Below are 17,975 nucleotides of genomic sequence, written 5' to 3'. Positions count from 1 at the left end.
TTACATTACTGATCCTGAGTTACATCCTGTATTATACTCCAGAGCTGCACTCACTATTCTGCTGGTGCAGTCACTGTGTACATACATTACATTACTGATCCTGAGTTACATCCTGTATTATACTCCAGAGCTGCACTCACTATTCTGCTGGTGCAGTCACTGTGTACATACATTACATTACTGATCCTGAGTTACATCCTGTATTATACTCCAGAGCTGCACTCACTATTCTGCTGGTGCAGTCACTGTGTACATACATTACATTACTGATCCTGAGTTACCTCCTGTATTATACTCCAGAGCTGCACTCACTATTCTGCTGGTGCAGTCACTGTGTACATACATTACTGATCCTGAGTTACATCATGTATTATACTCCAGAGCTGCACTCACTATTCTGCTGGTGCAGTCACTGTGTACATACATTACATTACTGATCCCGAGTTACATCCTGTATTATACTGCAGAGCTGCACTCACTATTCTGCTGGTGCAGTCACTGTGTACATACATTACATTACTGATCCTGAGTTACCTCCTGTATTATACTCCAGAGCTGCACTCACTATTCTGCTGGTGCAGTCACTGTGTACATACATTACTGATCCTGAGTTACATCATGTATTATACTCCAGAGCTGCACTCACTATTCTGCTGGTGCAGTCACTGTGTACATATATTACATTACAGATCCTGAGTTACATCATGTATTATACTCCAGAGCTGCACTCACTATTCTGCTGGTGCAGTCACTGTGTACATACATTACATTACTGATCCTGAGTTACATCCTGTATTATACTCCAGAGCTGCACTCACTATTCTGCTGGTGCAGTCACTGTGTACATACATTACATTACTGATCCTGAGTTACATCCTGTATTATACTCCAGAGCTGCACTCACTATTCTGCTGGTGCAGTCACTGTGTACATACATTACATTACTGATCCTGAGTTACATCCTGTATTATACTCCAGAGCTGCACTCATTATTCTGCTGGTGCGGTCACTGTGTACATACATTACATTACTGATCCTGAGTTACCTCCTGTATTATACTCCAGAGCTGCACTCACTATTCTGCTGGTGCAGTCACTGTGTACATACATTACATTACTGATCCTGAGTTACCTCCTGTATTATACTCCAGAGCTGCACTCACTATTCTGCTGGTGCAGTCACTGTGTACATACATTACATTACTGATCCTGAGTTACCTCCTGTATTATACTCCAGAGCTGCACTCACTATTCTGCTGGTGCGGTCACTGTGTACATACATTACATTACTGATCCTGAGTTACATCCTGTATTATACTCCAGAGCTGCACTCACTATTCTGCTGGTGCAGTCACTGTGTACATACATTACATTACTGATCCTGAGTTACATCCTGTATTATACTCCAGAGCTGCACTCACTATTCTGCTGGTGCAGTCACTGTGTACATACATTACATTACTGATCCTGAGTTACATCCTGTATTATATTCCAGAGCTGCACTCACTATTCTGCTGGTGCAGTCACTGTGTACATACATTACATTACTGATCCTGAGTTACATCCTGTATTATACTCCAGAGCTGCACTCACTATTCTGCTGGTGCAGTCACTGTGTACATACATTACATTACTGATCCTGAGTTACCTCCTGTATTATACTCCAGAGCTGCACTCACTATTCTGCTGGTGCAGTCACTGTGTACATACATTACATTACTGATCCTGAGTTACCTCCTGTATTATACTCCAGAGCTGCACTCACTATTCTGCTGGTGCAGTCACTGTGTACATACATTACTGATCCTGAGTTACCTCCTGTATTATACTCCAGAGCTGCACTCACTATTCTGCTGGTGCAGTCACTGTGTACATACATTACATTACTGATCCTCAGTTACATCCTGTATTATACTCCAGAGCTGCACTCACTATTCTGCTGGTGCAGTCACTGTGTACATACATTACTGATCCTGAGTTACATCCTGTATTATACTCCAGAGCTGCACTCACTATTCTGCTGGTGCAGTCACTGTGTATATACATTACATTACTGATCCTGAGTTACATCCTGTATTATACTCCAGAGCTGCACTCACTATTCTGCTGGTGCAGTCACTGTGTACATACATTACATTACTGATCCTGAGTTACATCCTGTATTATACTCCAGAGCTGCACTCACTATTCTGCTGGTGCAGTCACTGTGTACATACATTACATTACTGATCCTGAGTTACCTCCTGTATTATACTCCAGAGCTGCACTCACTATTCTGCTGGTGCGGTCACTGTGTACATACATTACATTACTGATCCTGAGTTACATCCTGTATTATACTCCAGAGCTGCACTCACTATTCTGCTGGTGCAGTCACTGTGTACATACATTACATTACTGATCCTGAGTTACATCCTGTATTATACTCCAGAGCTGCACTCACTATTCTGCTGGTGCAGTCACTGTGTACATACATTACATTACTGATCCTGAGTTACATCCTGTATTATACTCCAGAGCTGCACTCTCTATTCTGCTGGTGCAGTCACTGTGTACATACATTACATTACTGATCCTGAGTTACCTCCTGTATTATACTCCAGAGCTGCACTCACTATTCTGCTGGTGCAGTCACTGTGTACATACATTACATTACTGATCCTGAGTTACCTCCTGTATTATACTCCAGAGCTGCACTCACTATTCTGCTGGTGCAGTCACTGTGTACATACATTACATTACTGATCCTGAGTTACCTCCTGTATTATACTCCAGAGCTGCACTCACTATTCTGCTGGTGCAGTCACTGTGTACATACATTACATTACTGATCCTGAGTTACCTCCTGTATTATACTCCAGAGCTGCACTCACTATTCTGCTGGTGCGGTCACTGTGTACATACATTACATTACTGATCCTGAGTTACATCCTGTATTATACTCCAGAGCTGCACTCACTATTCTGCTGGTGCAGTCACTGTGCACATACATTACATTACTGATCCTGAGTTACATCCTGTATTATACTCCAGAGCTGCACTCACTATTCTGCTGGTGCAGTCACTGTGTACATACATTACATTACTGATCCTGAGTTACCTCCTGTATTATCCTCCAGAGCTGCACTCACTATTCTGCTGGTGCAGTCACTGTATACATACATTACATTACTGATCCTGAGTTACCTCCTGTATTATACTCCAGAGCTGCACTCACTATTCTGCTGGTGCAGTCACCGTGTACATACATTACATTACTGATCCTGAGTTACCTCCTGTATTATACCCCAGAGCTGCGCTCACTATTCTGCTGGTGTAGTCACTGTGTACATACATTACATTACTGATCCTGAGTTACCTCCTGTATTATACTCCAGAGCTGCACTCACTATTCTGCTGGTGCAGTCACTGTGTACATACATTACATTACTGATCCTGAGTTATATCCTGTATTATACCCCAGAGCTGCACTCACTATTCTGCTGGTGCAGTCACTGTGTACATACATTACATTACTGATCCTGAGTTACATCCTGTATTATACTCCAGAGCTGCACTCGCAATTCTGCTGGTGCAGTCACTGTGTACATACATTACATTACTGATCCTGAGTTACCTCCTGTATTATAGTCCAGAGCTGCACTCACTATTCTGCTGGTGCAGTCACTGTGTACATACATTACATTACTGATCCTGAGTTACATCCTGTATTATACTCCAGAGCTGCACTCACTATTCTGCTGGTGCAGTCACTGTGTACATACATTACATTACTGATCCTGAGTTACATCCTGTATTATACTCCAGAGCTGCACTCACTATTCTGCTGATGCAGTCACTGTGTACATACATTACATTACTGATCCTGAGTTACATCCTGTATTATACTCCAGAGCTGCACTCACTATTCTGCTGGTGCAGTCACTGTGTACATACATTACATTACTGATCCTGAGTTACCTCCTGTATTATACTCCAGAGCTGCACTCACTATTCTGCTGGTGCAGTCACTGTGTACATACATTACATTACTGATCCTGAGTTACCTCCTGTATTATACTCCAGAGCTGCACTCACTATTCTGCTGGTGCAGTCACTGTGTACATACATTACATTACTGATCCTGAGTTACCTCCTGTATTATACTCCAGAGCTGCACTCACTATTCTGCTGGTGCGGTCACTGTGTACATACATTACATTACTGATCCTGAGTTACATCCTGTATTATACTCCAGAGCTGCACTCACTATTCTGCTGGTGCAGTCACTGTGCACATACATTACATTACTGATCCTGAGTTACATCCTGTATTATACTCCAGAGCTGCACTCACTATTCTGCTGGTGCAGTCACTGTGTACATACATTACATTACTGATCCTGAGTTACCTCCTGTATTATCCTCCAGAGCTGCACTCACTATTCTGCTGGTGCAGTCACTGTATACATACATTACATTACTGATCCTGAGTTACCTCCTGTATTATACTCCAGAGCTGCACTCACTATTCTGCTGGTGCAGTCACCGTGTACATACATTACATTACTGATCCTGAGTTACCTCCTGTATTATACCCCAGAGCTGCGCTCACTATTCTGCTGGTGTAGTCACTGTGTACATACATTACATTACTGATCCTGAGTTACATCCTGTATTATACTCCAGAGCTGCACTCGCAATTCTGCTGGTGCAGTCACTGTGTACATACATTACATTACTGATCCTGAGTTACCTCCTGTATTATAGTCCAGAGCTGCACTCACTATTCTGCTGGTGCAGTCACTGTGTACATACATTACATTACTGATCCTGAGTTACATCCTGTATTATACTCCAGAGCTGCACTCACTATTCTGCTGGTGCAGTCACTGTGTACATACATTACATTACTGATCCTGAGTTACATCCTGTATTATACTCCAGAGCTGCACTCACTATTCTGCTGATGCAGTCACTGTGTACATACATTACATTACTGATCCTGAGTTACATCCTGTATTATACTCCAGAGCTGCACTCACTATTCTGCTGGTGCAGTCACTGTGTACATACATTACATTATTGATCCTGAGTTACATCCTGTATTATACTCCAGAGCTGCACTCACTATTCTGCTGGTGCAGTCACTGTGTACATACATTACATTACTGATCCTGAGTTACATCCTGTATTATATTCCAGAGCTGCACTCACTATTCTGCTGGTGCAGTCACTGTGTACATACATTACATTACTGATCCTGAGTTACATCCTGTATTATATTCCAGAGCTGCACTCACTATTCTGCTGGTGCAGTCACTGTGTACATACATTACATTACTGATCCTAAGTTACATCCTGTATTATACCCCAGAGCTGCACTCACTATTCTGCTGGTGGAGTCACTGTGTACATACATTACATTACTGATCCTGAGTTACCTCCTGTATTATACTCCAGAGCTGCACTCACTATTTTGCTGGTGCAGTCACTGTGTACATACATTACATTACTGATCCTGAGTTACCTCCTGTATTATACTGCAGAGCTGCACTCACTATTCTGCTGGTGCAGTCACTGTGTACATACATTACATTACTGATCCTGAGTTACCTCCTGTATTATACTGCAGAGCTGCACTCACTATTCTGCTGGTGCAGTCACTGTGTACATACATTACATTACTGATCCTGAGTTACATCCTGTATTATACTCCAGAGCTGCACTCACTATTCTGCTGGTGTAGTCACTGTGTACATACATTACATTACTGATCCTGAGTTACATCCTGTATTATACTCCAGAGCTGCACTCACTATTCTGCTGGTGCAGTCACTGTGTACATACATTACATTACTGATCCTGAGTTACATCCTGTATTATACCCCAGAGCTGCACTCACTATTCTGCTGGTGCAGTCACTGTGTACATACATTACATTACTGATCCTGAGTTACATCCTGTATTATACTCCAGAGCTGCACTCACTATTCTGCTGGTGCAGTCACTGTGTACATACATTACATTACTGATCCTGAGTTACATCCTGTATTATACTCCAGAGCTGCGCTCACTATTCTGCTGGTGCAGTCACTGTGTACATACATTACATTACTGATCCTGAGTTACCTCCTGTATTATGCTCCAGAGCTGCACTCACTATTCTGCTGGTGCAGTCACTGTGTACATACATTACATTACTGATCCTGAGTTACCTCCTGTATTATACTCCAGAGCTGCACTCACTATTCTGCTGGTGCAGTCACTGTGTACATACATTACATTACTGACCCTGAGTTACCTCCTGTATTATACTCCAGAGCTGCACTCACTATTCTGCTGGTGCAGTCACTGTGTACATACATTACATTACTGATCCTGAGTTACATCCTGTATTAAACTCCAGAGCTGCACTCACTATTCTGCTGGTGCAGTCACTGTGTACATACATTACATTACTGATCCTCAGTTACATCCTGTATTATACCCCAGAGCTGCACTCACTATTCTGCTCGTGCAGTCACTGTGTACATACATTACATTACTGATCCTGAGTTACATCCTGTATTATACTCCAGAGCTGCACTCACTATTCTGCTGGTGCAGTCACTGTGTACATACATTACATTACTGATCCTGAGTTACATCCTGTATTATACTCCAGAGCTGCGCTCACTATTCTGCTGGTGCAGTCACTGTGTACATACATTACATTACTGATCCTGAGTTACCTCCTGTATTATGCTCCAGAGCTGCACTCACTATTCTGCTGGTGCAGTCACTGTGTACATACATTACATTACTGATCCTCAGTTACATCCTGTATTATACCCCAGAGCTGCACTCACTATTCTGCTGGTGCAGTCACTGTGTACATACATTACATTACTGACCCTGAGTTACCTCCTGTATTATACTCCAGAGCTGCACTCACTATTCTGCTGGTGCAGTCACTGTGTACATACATTACATTACTGATCCTGAGTTACCTCCTGTATTATACTCCAGAGCTGCACTCACTATTCTGCTCGTGCAGTCACTGTGTACATACATTACATTACTGATCCTGAGTTACATCCTGTATTATACTCCAGAGCTGCACTCACTATTCTGCTGGTGCAGTCACTGTGTACATACATTACATTACTGATCCTGAGTTACCTCCTGTATTATACCCCAGAGCTGCACTCACTATTCTGCTCGTGCAGTCACTGTGTACATACATTACATTACTGATCCTGAGTTACATCCTGTATTATACTCCAGAGCTGCACTCACTATTCTGCTGGTGCAGTCACTGTGTACATACATTACATTACTGATCCTGAGTTACCTCCTGTATTATACCCCAGAGCTGCACTCACTATTCTGCTGGTGCAGTCACTGTGTACATACATTACATTACTGATCCTGAGTTACCTCCTGTATTATACTCCAGAGCTGCACTCACTATTCTGCTGGTGCAGTCACTGTGTACATACATTACATTACTGATCCTGAGTTACCTCCTGTATTATACTCCAGAGCTGCACTCACTATTCTGCTGGTGCAGTCACTGTGTACATACATTACTGATCCTGAGTTACATCCTGTATTATACCCCAGAGCTGCACTCACTATTCTGCTGGTGGGGTCACTGTGTACATACATTACATTACTGATCCTGAGTTACCTCCTGTATTATACTCCAGAGCTGCACTCACTATTCTGCTGGTGCAGTCACTGTGTACATACATTACATTACTGATCCTGAGTTACCTGCTGTATTATACTCCAGAGCTGCACTCACTATTCTGCTGGTGGAGTCACTGTGTACATACATTACATTACTGATCCTGAGTTACCTCCTGTATTATACTCCAGAGCTGCACTCACTATTCTGCTGGTGCAGTCACTGTGTACATACATTACATTACTGATCCTGAGTTACCTGCTGTATTATACTCCAGAGCTGCACTCACTATTCTGCTGGTGGAGTCACTGTGTACATACATTATATTACTGATCCTGAGTTACCTCCTGTATTATACTCCAGAGCTGCACTCACTATTCTGCTGGTGCAGTCACTGTGTACATACATTACTGATCCTGAGTTACATCCTGTATTATACTCCAGAGCTGCACTCACTATTCTGCTGGTGCAGTCACTGTGTACATACATTACATTACTGATCCTGAGTTACCTCCTGTATTATACTCCAGAGCTGCACTCACTATTCTGCTGGTGCAGTCACTGTGTACATACATTACTGATCCTGAGTTACCTCCTGTATTATACTCCAGAGCTGCACTCACTATTCTGCTGGTGCAGTCACTGTGTACATACATTACATTACTGACCCTGAGTTACCTCCTGTATTATACTCCAGAGCTGCACTCACTATTCTGCTGGTGCAGTCACTGTGTACATACATTACATTACTGATCCTGAGTTACCTCCTGTATTATACCCCAGAGCTGCACTCACTATTCTGCTGGTGCAGTCACTGTGTACATACATTACATTACTGACCCTGAGTTACCTCCTGTATTATACTCCAGAGCTGCACTCACTATTCTGCAGGTGCAGTCACTGTGTACATACATTACATTACTGATCCTGAGTTACCTCCTGTATTATACTCCAGAGCTGCAGTCACTATTCTGCTGGTGCAGTCACTGTGTACATACATTACATTACTGATCCTGAGTTACCTCCTGTATTATACTCCAGAGCTGCACTCACTATTCTGCTGGTGCAGTCACTGTGTACATACATTACATTACTGATCCTGAGTTACCTCCTGTATTATACCCCAGAGCTGCACTCACTATTCTGCTGGTGCAGTCACTGTGTACATACATTACATTACTGATCCTGAGTTACCTCCTGTATTATACTCCAGAGCTGCACTCACTATTCTGCTGGTGCAGTCACTGTGTACATACATTACATTACTGATCCTGAGTTACCTCCTGTATTATACCCCAGAGCTGCACTCACTATTCTGCTGGTGCAGTCACTGTGTACATACATTACTGATCCTGAGTTACCTCCTGTATTATACTCCAGAGCTGCACTCACTATTCTGCTGGTGCAGTCACTGTGTACATACATTACATTACTGATCCTGAGTTACCTCCTGTATTATACTCCAGAGCTGCACTCACTATTCTGCTGGTGCAGTCACTGTGTACATACATTACATTACTGATCCTGAGTTACCTGCTGTATTATACTCCAGAGCTGCACTCCCTATCCTGCTGGTGCCGTCACTGTGTACATACATTACTGATCCTGAGTTACATCCTGTATTATCCTCCAGAGCTGCACTCACTATTCTGCTGGTGTAGTCACTGTGTACATACATTACTGATCCTGAGTTACATCCGGTATTATACTCCAGAGCTGCACTCACTATTCTGCTGGTGCAGTCACTGTGTACATACATTACTGATCCTGAGTTACATCCTGTATTATACTCCAGAGCTGCACTCACTATTCTGCTGGTGTAGTCACTGTGTACATACATTACTGATCCTGAGTTACCTCCTGTATTATACTCCAGAGCTGCAGTCACTATTCTGCTGGTGCAGTCACTGTGTACATACATTACTGATCCTGAGTTACATCCTGTATTATACTCCAGAGCTGCACTCACTATTCTGCTGGTGTAGTCACTGTGTACATACATTACTGATCCTGAGTTACCTCCTGTATTATACTCCAGAGCTGCACTCACTATTCTGCTGGTGCAGTCACTGTGTACATACATTACTGATCCTGAGTTACATCCTGTATTATACTCCAGAGCTGCACTCACTATTCTGCTGGTGCAGTCACTGTGTACATACATTACATTACTGATCCTGAGTTACCTCCTGTATTATACTCCAGAGCTGCACTCACTATTCTGCTGGTGCAGTCACTGTGTACATACATTACATTACTGATCCTGAGTTACATCCTGTATTATACTCCAGAGCGTCACTCACTATTCTGCTGGTGCAGTCACTGTGTACATACATTACATTACTGATCCTGAGTTACATCCTGTATTATACCCCAGAGCTGCACTCACTATTCTGCTGGTGCAGTCACTGTGTACATACATTACATTACTGATCATGAGTTACATCCTGTATTATAAACCAGAGCTGCACTCACTATTCTGCTGGTGCAGTCACTGTGTACATACATTACATTACTGATCCTGAGTTACATCCTGTATTATACTCCAGAGCTGCACTCACTATTCTGCTGGTGCAGTCACCGTGTACATACATTACATTACTGATCCTGAGTTACCTCCTGTATTATACTCCAGAGCTGCAGTCACTATTCTGCTGGTGCAGTCACTGTGTACATACATTACATTACTGATCATGAGTTATATCCTGTATTATACCCCAGAGCTGCACTCACTATTCTGCTGGTGCAGTCACTGTGTATATACATTACATTACTGATCCTGAGTTACCTCCTGTATTATACTCCAGAGCTGCACTCCCTATCCTGCTGGTGCCGTCACTGTGTACATACATTACTGATCCTGAGTTACATCCTGTATTATCCTCCAGAGCTGCACTCACTATTCTGCAGTCACTGTGTACATACATTACATTACTGATCCTGAGTTACATCCTGTATTATACTCCAGAGCTGCACTCACTATTCTGCTGGTGTAGTCACTGTGTACATACATTACTGATCCTGAGTTACCTCCTGTATTATACTCCAGAGCTGCACTCACTATTCTGCTGGTGCAGTCACTGTGTACGTACATTACTGATCCTGAGTTACATCCTGTATTATACCCCAGAGCTGCACTCACTATTCTGCTGGTGTAGTCACTGTGTACATACATTACATTACTGATCCTGAGTTACCTCCTGTATTATACTCCAGAGCTGCACTCACTATTCTGCTGGTGCAGTCACTGTGTACATACATTACATTACTGATCCTGAGTTACATCCTGTATTATACTCCAGAGCTGCACTCACTATTCTGCTGGTGCAGTCACTGTGTACATACATTACATTACTGATCCTGAGTTATATCCTGTATTATACTCCAGAGCTGCACTCACTATTCTGCTGGTGCAGTCCCTGTGTACATACATTACATTACTGATCCTGAGTTACATCCTGTATTATACTCCAGAGCTGCACTCACTATTCTGCTGGTGCAGTCACTGTGTACATACATTACATTACTGATCCTGAGTTACATCCTGTATTATACTCCAGAGCTGCACTCACTATTCTGCTGGTGCAGTCACTGTGTACATACATTACATTACTGATCCTGAGTTACCTCCTGTATTATACTCCAGAGCTGCACTCACTATTCTGCTGGTGCAGTCCCTGTGTGCATACATTACATTACTGATCCTGAGTTACATCCTGTATTATACTCCAGAGCTGCAGTCACTATTCTGCTGGTGCAGTCACTGTGTACATACATTACATTACTGATCCTGAGTTACATCCTGTATTATACTCCAGAGCTGCACTCACTATTATGCTGGTGCAGTCACTGTGTACATACATTACATTACTGATCATGAGTTACATCCTGTATTATACTCCAGAGCTGCACTCACTATTCTGCTGGTGCAGTCACTGTGTACATACATTACATTACTGATCCTGAGTTACCTCCTGTATTATACTCCAGAGCTGCACTCCCTATCCTGCTGGTGCAGTCACTGTGTACATACATTACATTACTGATCCTGAGTTACATCCTGTATTATACTCCAGAGCTGCACTCACTATTCTGCTGGTGTAGTCACTGTGTACATACATTACTGATCCTGAGTTACATCCTGTATTATACCCCAGAGCTGCGCTCACTATTCTGCTGGTGCAGTCACTGTGTACATACATTACATTACTGATCCTGAGTTACCTCCTGTATTATACCCCAGAGCTGCACTCACTATTCTGCTGGTGCAGTCACTGTGTACATACATTACTGATCCTGAGTTACATCCTGTATTATACTCCAGAGCTGCACTCACTATCCTGCTGGTGCAGTCACTGTGTACATACATTACATTACTGATCCTGAGTTACCTCCTGTATTATACTCCAGAGCTGCACTCACTATTCTGCTGGTGCAGTCACTGTGTACATACATTACATTACTGATCCTGAGTTACATCCTGTATTATACTCCAGAGCTGCACTCACTATTCTGCTGGTGCAGTCACTGTGTACATACATTACTGATCCTGAGTTACATCCTGTATTATACTCCAGAGCTGCACTCACTATTCTGCTGGTGCAGTCACTGTGTACATACATTACATTACTGATCCTGAGTTACCTCCTGTATTATACCCCAGAGCTGCACTCACTATTCTGCTGGTGCAGTCACTGTGTATATACATTACTGATCCTGAGTTACATCCTGTATTATACTCCAGAGCTGCACTCACTATCCTGCTGGTGCAGTCACTGTGTACGTACACTGTCCTGTACTATACTCCGGAGCTGCACTCTGTACTGCAGCAGTCTGGGATGAGAGGTCTGTGTAATGTGACAGCGCTCACCTGTGTGATCCATGAACGGATCCATCTCCAGGGTTTCACTGAAGCCGATGTAGGTGTTCAGCTTCTTCTTGTGACCCGTTTGCCTGCAGACAGTAAAGGGGTCATCAGGATAACTGCTTATAAGGGGCGCACAGGACCCGCCCCACCCGAGACCTGCCCCGTCCGCACAGGTAGACACCCCCCTGCCCCGCTCGCCCGCCCGCCATCCACGCACCTGTCGAACACGAAGCGCATGAGCTGCAGGTTGAGGGTGGGCGGCAGGCGCAGCAGCCGGATCCTCCGCGTGGCGTTCTGCTTGCTCTGGCAGCCCTCGCAGTAATAGCGATTGTCTCCCTCCAGCCGCTCCTCCTGTCAGAAGACACAGCGGGGTGAAGTCCACAGGGGCCGCTCAGGGGCCACATACCCCTGCACAGGTGGCCGCCGTACCTTTAAGAACTCGGTGACGCAGTCCGTCAGCTGCTTGTGGCCCTGGATGTTCAGCTCCAGCTCCGAAAACATCGAGAGCAGCCGAGACTCCCGACCGCAGCGGCTGCACCTACAGGGGGAGAGGAGTCAGGAGAGTCCGCACCTATATACCGGGGGCGTATACCGCACCTACAGGGGGGAGGAGTCAGGAGAGTCCACACCTATATACCGGGAGAGGCGTATACCGCACCTACAGGGGGAGAGGAGTCAGGAGAGTCCACACCTATATACCGGGAGAGGCGTATACCGCACCTACAGGGGGAGAGGAGTCAGGAGAGTCCGCACCTATATACCGGGAGAGGCGTATACCGCACCTACAGGGGGAGAGGAGTCAGGAGAGTCCGCACCTATATACCGGGAGAGGCGTATACCGCACCTACAGGGGGAGAGGAGTCAGGAGAGTCCGCACCTATATACCGGGGAGAGGCGAATACCGCACCTACAGGGGGAGAGGAGTCAGGAGAGTCCGCACCTATATACCGGGAGAGGCGTATACCGCACCTACAGGGGGAGAGGAGTCAGGAGAGTCCACACCTATATACCGGGAGAGGCGTATACCGCACCTACAGGGGGGAGGAGTCAGGAGAGTCCGCACCTATATACCGGGAGAGGCGTATACCGCACCTACAGGGGGGAGGAGTCAGGAGAGTCCACACCTATATACCGGGAGAGGCGTATACCGCACCTACAGGGGGAGAGGAGTCAGGAGAGTAAGCACCTATATACCGGGAGAGGCGTATACCGCACCTACAGGGGGAGAGGAGTCAGGAGAGTCCGCACCTATATACCGGGAGAGGCGTATACCGCACCTACAGGGGGAGAGGAGTCAGGAGAGTAAGCACCTATATACCGGGAGAGGCGTATACCGCACCTACAGGGGGAGAGGAGTCAGGAGAGTCCGCACCGATATACCGGGGGCGTATACCGCACCTACAGGGGGAGAGGAGTCAGGAGAGTCCGCCCCTATATACCGGGAGAGGCGTATACCGCACCTACAGGGGGAGAGGAGTCAGGAGAGTCCGCACCTATATACCGGGAGAGGCGTATACCGCACCTACAGGGGGAGAGGAGTCAGGAGAGTCCACACCTATATACCGGGAGAGGCGTATACCGCACCTACAGGGGGAGAGGAGTCAGGAGAGTCCGCACCTATATACCGGGAGAGGCGTATACCGCACCTACAGGGGGAGAGGAGTCAGGAGAGTCCACACCTATATACCGGGGGCGTATACCGCACCTACAGGGGAAGAGGAGTCAGGAGAGTCCGCACCTATATACCGGGAGAGGCGTATACCGCACCTACAGGGGGAGAGGAGTCAGGATAGTCCGCACCTATATACCGGGAGAGGCGTATACCGCACCTACAGGGGGGAGGAGTCAGGAGAGTCCGCACCTATATACCGGGGGCGTATACTGCACCTACAGGGGGAGAGGAGTCAGGAGAGTCCACACCTATATACCGGGAGAGGCGTATACCGCACCTACAGGGGGAGAGGAGTCAGGAGAGTCCACACCTATATACCGGGAGAGGCGTATACCGCACCTACAGGGGGAGAGGAGTCAGGAGAGTCCACACCTATATACCGGGAGAGGCGTATACCGCACCTACAGGGGGAGAGGAGTCAGGAGAGTCCACACCTATATACCGGGAGAGGCGTATACCGCACCTACAGGGGGAGAGGAGTCAGGAGAGTCCACACCTATATACCGGGAGAGGCGTATACCGCACCTACAGGGGGAGAGGAGTCAGGAGAGTCCGCACCTATATACCGGGAGAGGCGTATACCGCACCTACAGGGGGAGAGGAGTCAGGAGAGTCCGCACCTATATACCGGGGGCGTATACCGCACCTACAGGGGGAGAGGAGTCAGGAGAGTCCGCACCTATATACCGGGAGAGGCGTATACCGCACCTACAGGGGGAGAGGAGTCAGGAGAGTCCGCACCTATATACCGGGAGAGGCGTATACCGCACCTACAGGGGGAGAGGAGTCAGGAGAGTCCACACCTATATACCGGGGGCGTATACCGCACCTACAGGGGAAGAGGAGTCAGGAGAGTCCGCACCTATATACCGGGAGAGGCGTATACCGCACCTACAGGGGGAGAGGAGTCAGGAGAGTCCACACCTATATACCGGGGGCGTATACCGCACCTACAGGGGGAGAGGAGTCAGGAGAGTCCACACCTATATACCGGGGGCGTATACCGCACCTACAGGGGGAGAGGAGTCAGGAGAGTCCACACCTATATACCGGGGGCGTATACCGCACCTACAGGGGGAGAGGAGTCAGGAGAGTCCACACCTATATACCGGGGGCGTATACCGCACCTACAGGGGGAGAAGAGTCAGGAGAGTCCGCACCTATATACCGGGGGCGTATACCGCACCTACAGGGGGAGAGGAGTCAGGAGAGTCCACACCTATATACCGGGGGCGTATACCGCACCTACAGGGGGAGAGGAGTCAGGAGAGTCCGCACCGATATACCGGGGGCGTATACCGCACCTACAGGGGGAGAGGAGTCAGGAGAGTCCGCACCTATATACCGGGGAGAGGCGAATACCGCACCTACAGGGGGGAGGAGTCAGGAGTCCGCACCTATAAACCGGGGAGAGGCGTATACCGCACCTACAGGGGGAGAGGAGTCAGGAGAGTCCGCACCTATATACCGGGAGAGGCGTATACCGCACCTACAGGGGGAGAGGAGTCAGGAGAGTCCGCACCTATATACCGGGAGAGGCGTATTCCGCACCTACAGGGGGAGAGGAGTCAGGAGAGTCCGCACCTATATACCGGGAGAGGCGTATACCGCACCTACAGGGGGAGAGGAGTCAGGAGAGTAAGCACCTATATACCGGGGGCGTATACCGCACCTACAGGGGGAGAGGAGTCAGGAGAGTCCGCACCGATATACCGGGGACGTATACCGCACCTACAGGGGGAGAAGAGTCAGGAGAGTCCGCACCGATATACCGGGGGCGTATACCGCACCTACAGGGGGAGAGGAGTCAGGAGAGTCCGCACCGATATACCGGGGGCATATACCGCACCTACAGGGGGAGAGGAGTCAGGAGAGTCCGCACCGATATACCAGGGAGAGGCTTATACCGCACCTACAGGGGGAGAGGAGTCAGGAGAGTAAGCACCTATATACCGGGGGAGGCGTATACCGCACCTACAGGGGGAGAGGAGTCAGGAGAGTCCGCACCTATATACCGGAGGCGTATACCGCACCTACAGGGGGAGAGGAGTCAGGAGAGTAAGCACCTATATACCGGGGAGAGGCGAATACCGCACCTACAGGGGGGAGGAGTCAGGAGTCCGCACCTATATACCGGGGAGAGGCGTATACCGCACCTACAGGGGGAGAGGAGTCAGGAGAGTCCGCACCTATATACCGGGAGAGGCGTATTCCGCACCTACAGGGGGAGAGGAGTCAGGAGAGTCCGCACCTATATACCGGGAGAGGCGTATACCGCACCTACAGGGGGAGAGGAGTCAGGAGAGTAAGCACCTATATACCGGGGGCGTATACCGCACCTACAGGGGGAGAGGAGTCAGGAGAGTCCGCACCGATATACCGGGGACGTATACCGCACCTACAGGGGGAGAAGAGTCAGGAGAGTCCGCACCGATATACCGGGGGCGTATACCGCACCTACAGGGGGAGAGGAGTCAGGAGAGTCCGCACCGATATACCGGGGGCATATACCGCACCTACAGGGGGAGAGGAGTCAGGAGAGTCCGCACCGATATACCAGGGAGAGGCTTATACCGCACCTACAGGGGGAGAGGAGTCAGGAGAGTAAGCACCTATATACCGGGGGAGGCGTATACCGCACCTACAGGGGGAGAGGAGTCAGGAGAGTCCGCACCTATATACCGGAGGCGTATACCGCACCTACAGGAGGAGAGGAGTCAGGAGAGTAAGCACCTATATACCGGGGGCGTATACTGCACCTACAGGGGGAGAGGAGTCAGGAGAGTCCGCACCTATATACCAGGGGAGGCGTATACCGCACCTACAGGGGGAGAGGAGTCAGGAGAGTAAGCACCTATATACCGGGGGAAGGTGTACACTGCACCTACATACAGGGGCTTGCATAAGTATTCACCCCCTCGGCTTTTTACCTATTTTGTTACATTATAACCTGTGATCGGTTGGTGCGATCAGCACTGAATATAAGGTGAAGGGAGGAAAATATAGGAAGAAATTATATTTATGGGATCAAATCACTATAAATCAGCGTGTGCAAAAGTATTCACCCCTTTTACTATGAAGCCCCTGAATATTTCTGGTGCCAGCAACTCCCTTCATAGGTCCCTGATTAGTGACAGGACGTCACCTGTGTGCAATCTAATGTCACCTGTCAGTATACACTTTACCTTCTCTGAAAGCCACAGAGGCTGCAACACCATTAACAAGAGGCGCCGCGAAGAGACCCCCAGACGCCGCCGCGAAGACCGAGGAGACCTTCCAAACGCCACCCCGGAGACCGAGGAGACCTTCCAAACGCCACCAGGGAGACCGAGGAGACCTTCCAAACGCCACCAGGGAGACCGAGGAGACCTTCCAAACGCCACCAGGGAGACCGAGGAGACCTTCCAAACGCCACCAGGGAGACCGAGGAGACCTTCCAAACGCCACCAGGGAGACCGAGGAGACTTTCCAAACGCCACCAGGGAGACCGAGGAGACTTTCCAAACGCCACCAGGGAGACCGAGGAGGTCTTCCAAACGCCACCAGGGAGACCGAGGAGGTCTTCCAAACGCCACCAGGGAGACCGAGGAGGTCTTCCAAACGCCACCAGGGAGACCGAGGAGGTCTTCCAAACGCCACCAGGGAGACCGAGGAGGTCTTCCAAACGCCACCAGGGAGACCGAGGAGGTCTTCCAAACGCCACCAGGGAGACCGAGGAGGTCTTCCAAACGCCACCAGGGAGACCGAGGAGGTCTTCCAAACGCCACCAGGGAGACCGAGGAGG

The 17,975-nt window shown here is 47.8% G+C and overlaps 1 protein-coding gene across 1 annotated transcript in view; it reads right to left on the bottom strand.

Annotated features, from left to right (window-relative positions):
- The window catches only part of USP48 (ubiquitin specific peptidase 48), a 34,383-nt gene extending 21,315 nt beyond the window's left edge, over positions 1 to 13,068 (bottom strand). Inside the window, exons 1-3 of the mRNA XM_073656056.1 lie at positions 12,949 to 13,068; positions 12,737 to 12,870; positions 12,523 to 12,605 (exon numbers count right to left, since the gene is read on the bottom strand). Coding sequence (XP_073512157.1) covers positions 12,523 to 12,605; positions 12,737 to 12,870; positions 12,949 to 13,020 — 289 coding nt within the window. The 5' untranslated portion in view covers positions 13,021 to 13,068. The remainder of the gene's footprint in view (positions 1 to 12,522; positions 12,606 to 12,736; positions 12,871 to 12,948) is intronic.
- Positions 13,069 to 17,975: the final 4,907 nt, after the last annotated feature.

Source organism: Phyllobates terribilis, unplaced genomic scaffold (assembly GCF_046119375.1).
Source record: "Phyllobates terribilis strain yellow unplaced genomic scaffold, ASM4611937v1 Scaffold_12__6_contigs__length_324123572, whole genome shotgun sequence".
In the NCBI taxonomy this organism is placed as follows: Eukaryota; Metazoa; Chordata; class Amphibia; order Anura; family Dendrobatidae; genus Phyllobates; species Phyllobates terribilis.
The sequence above is the reverse complement of the archived record's forward strand: the minus strand, read 5'-3'. Positions and strand labels throughout refer to the sequence as shown.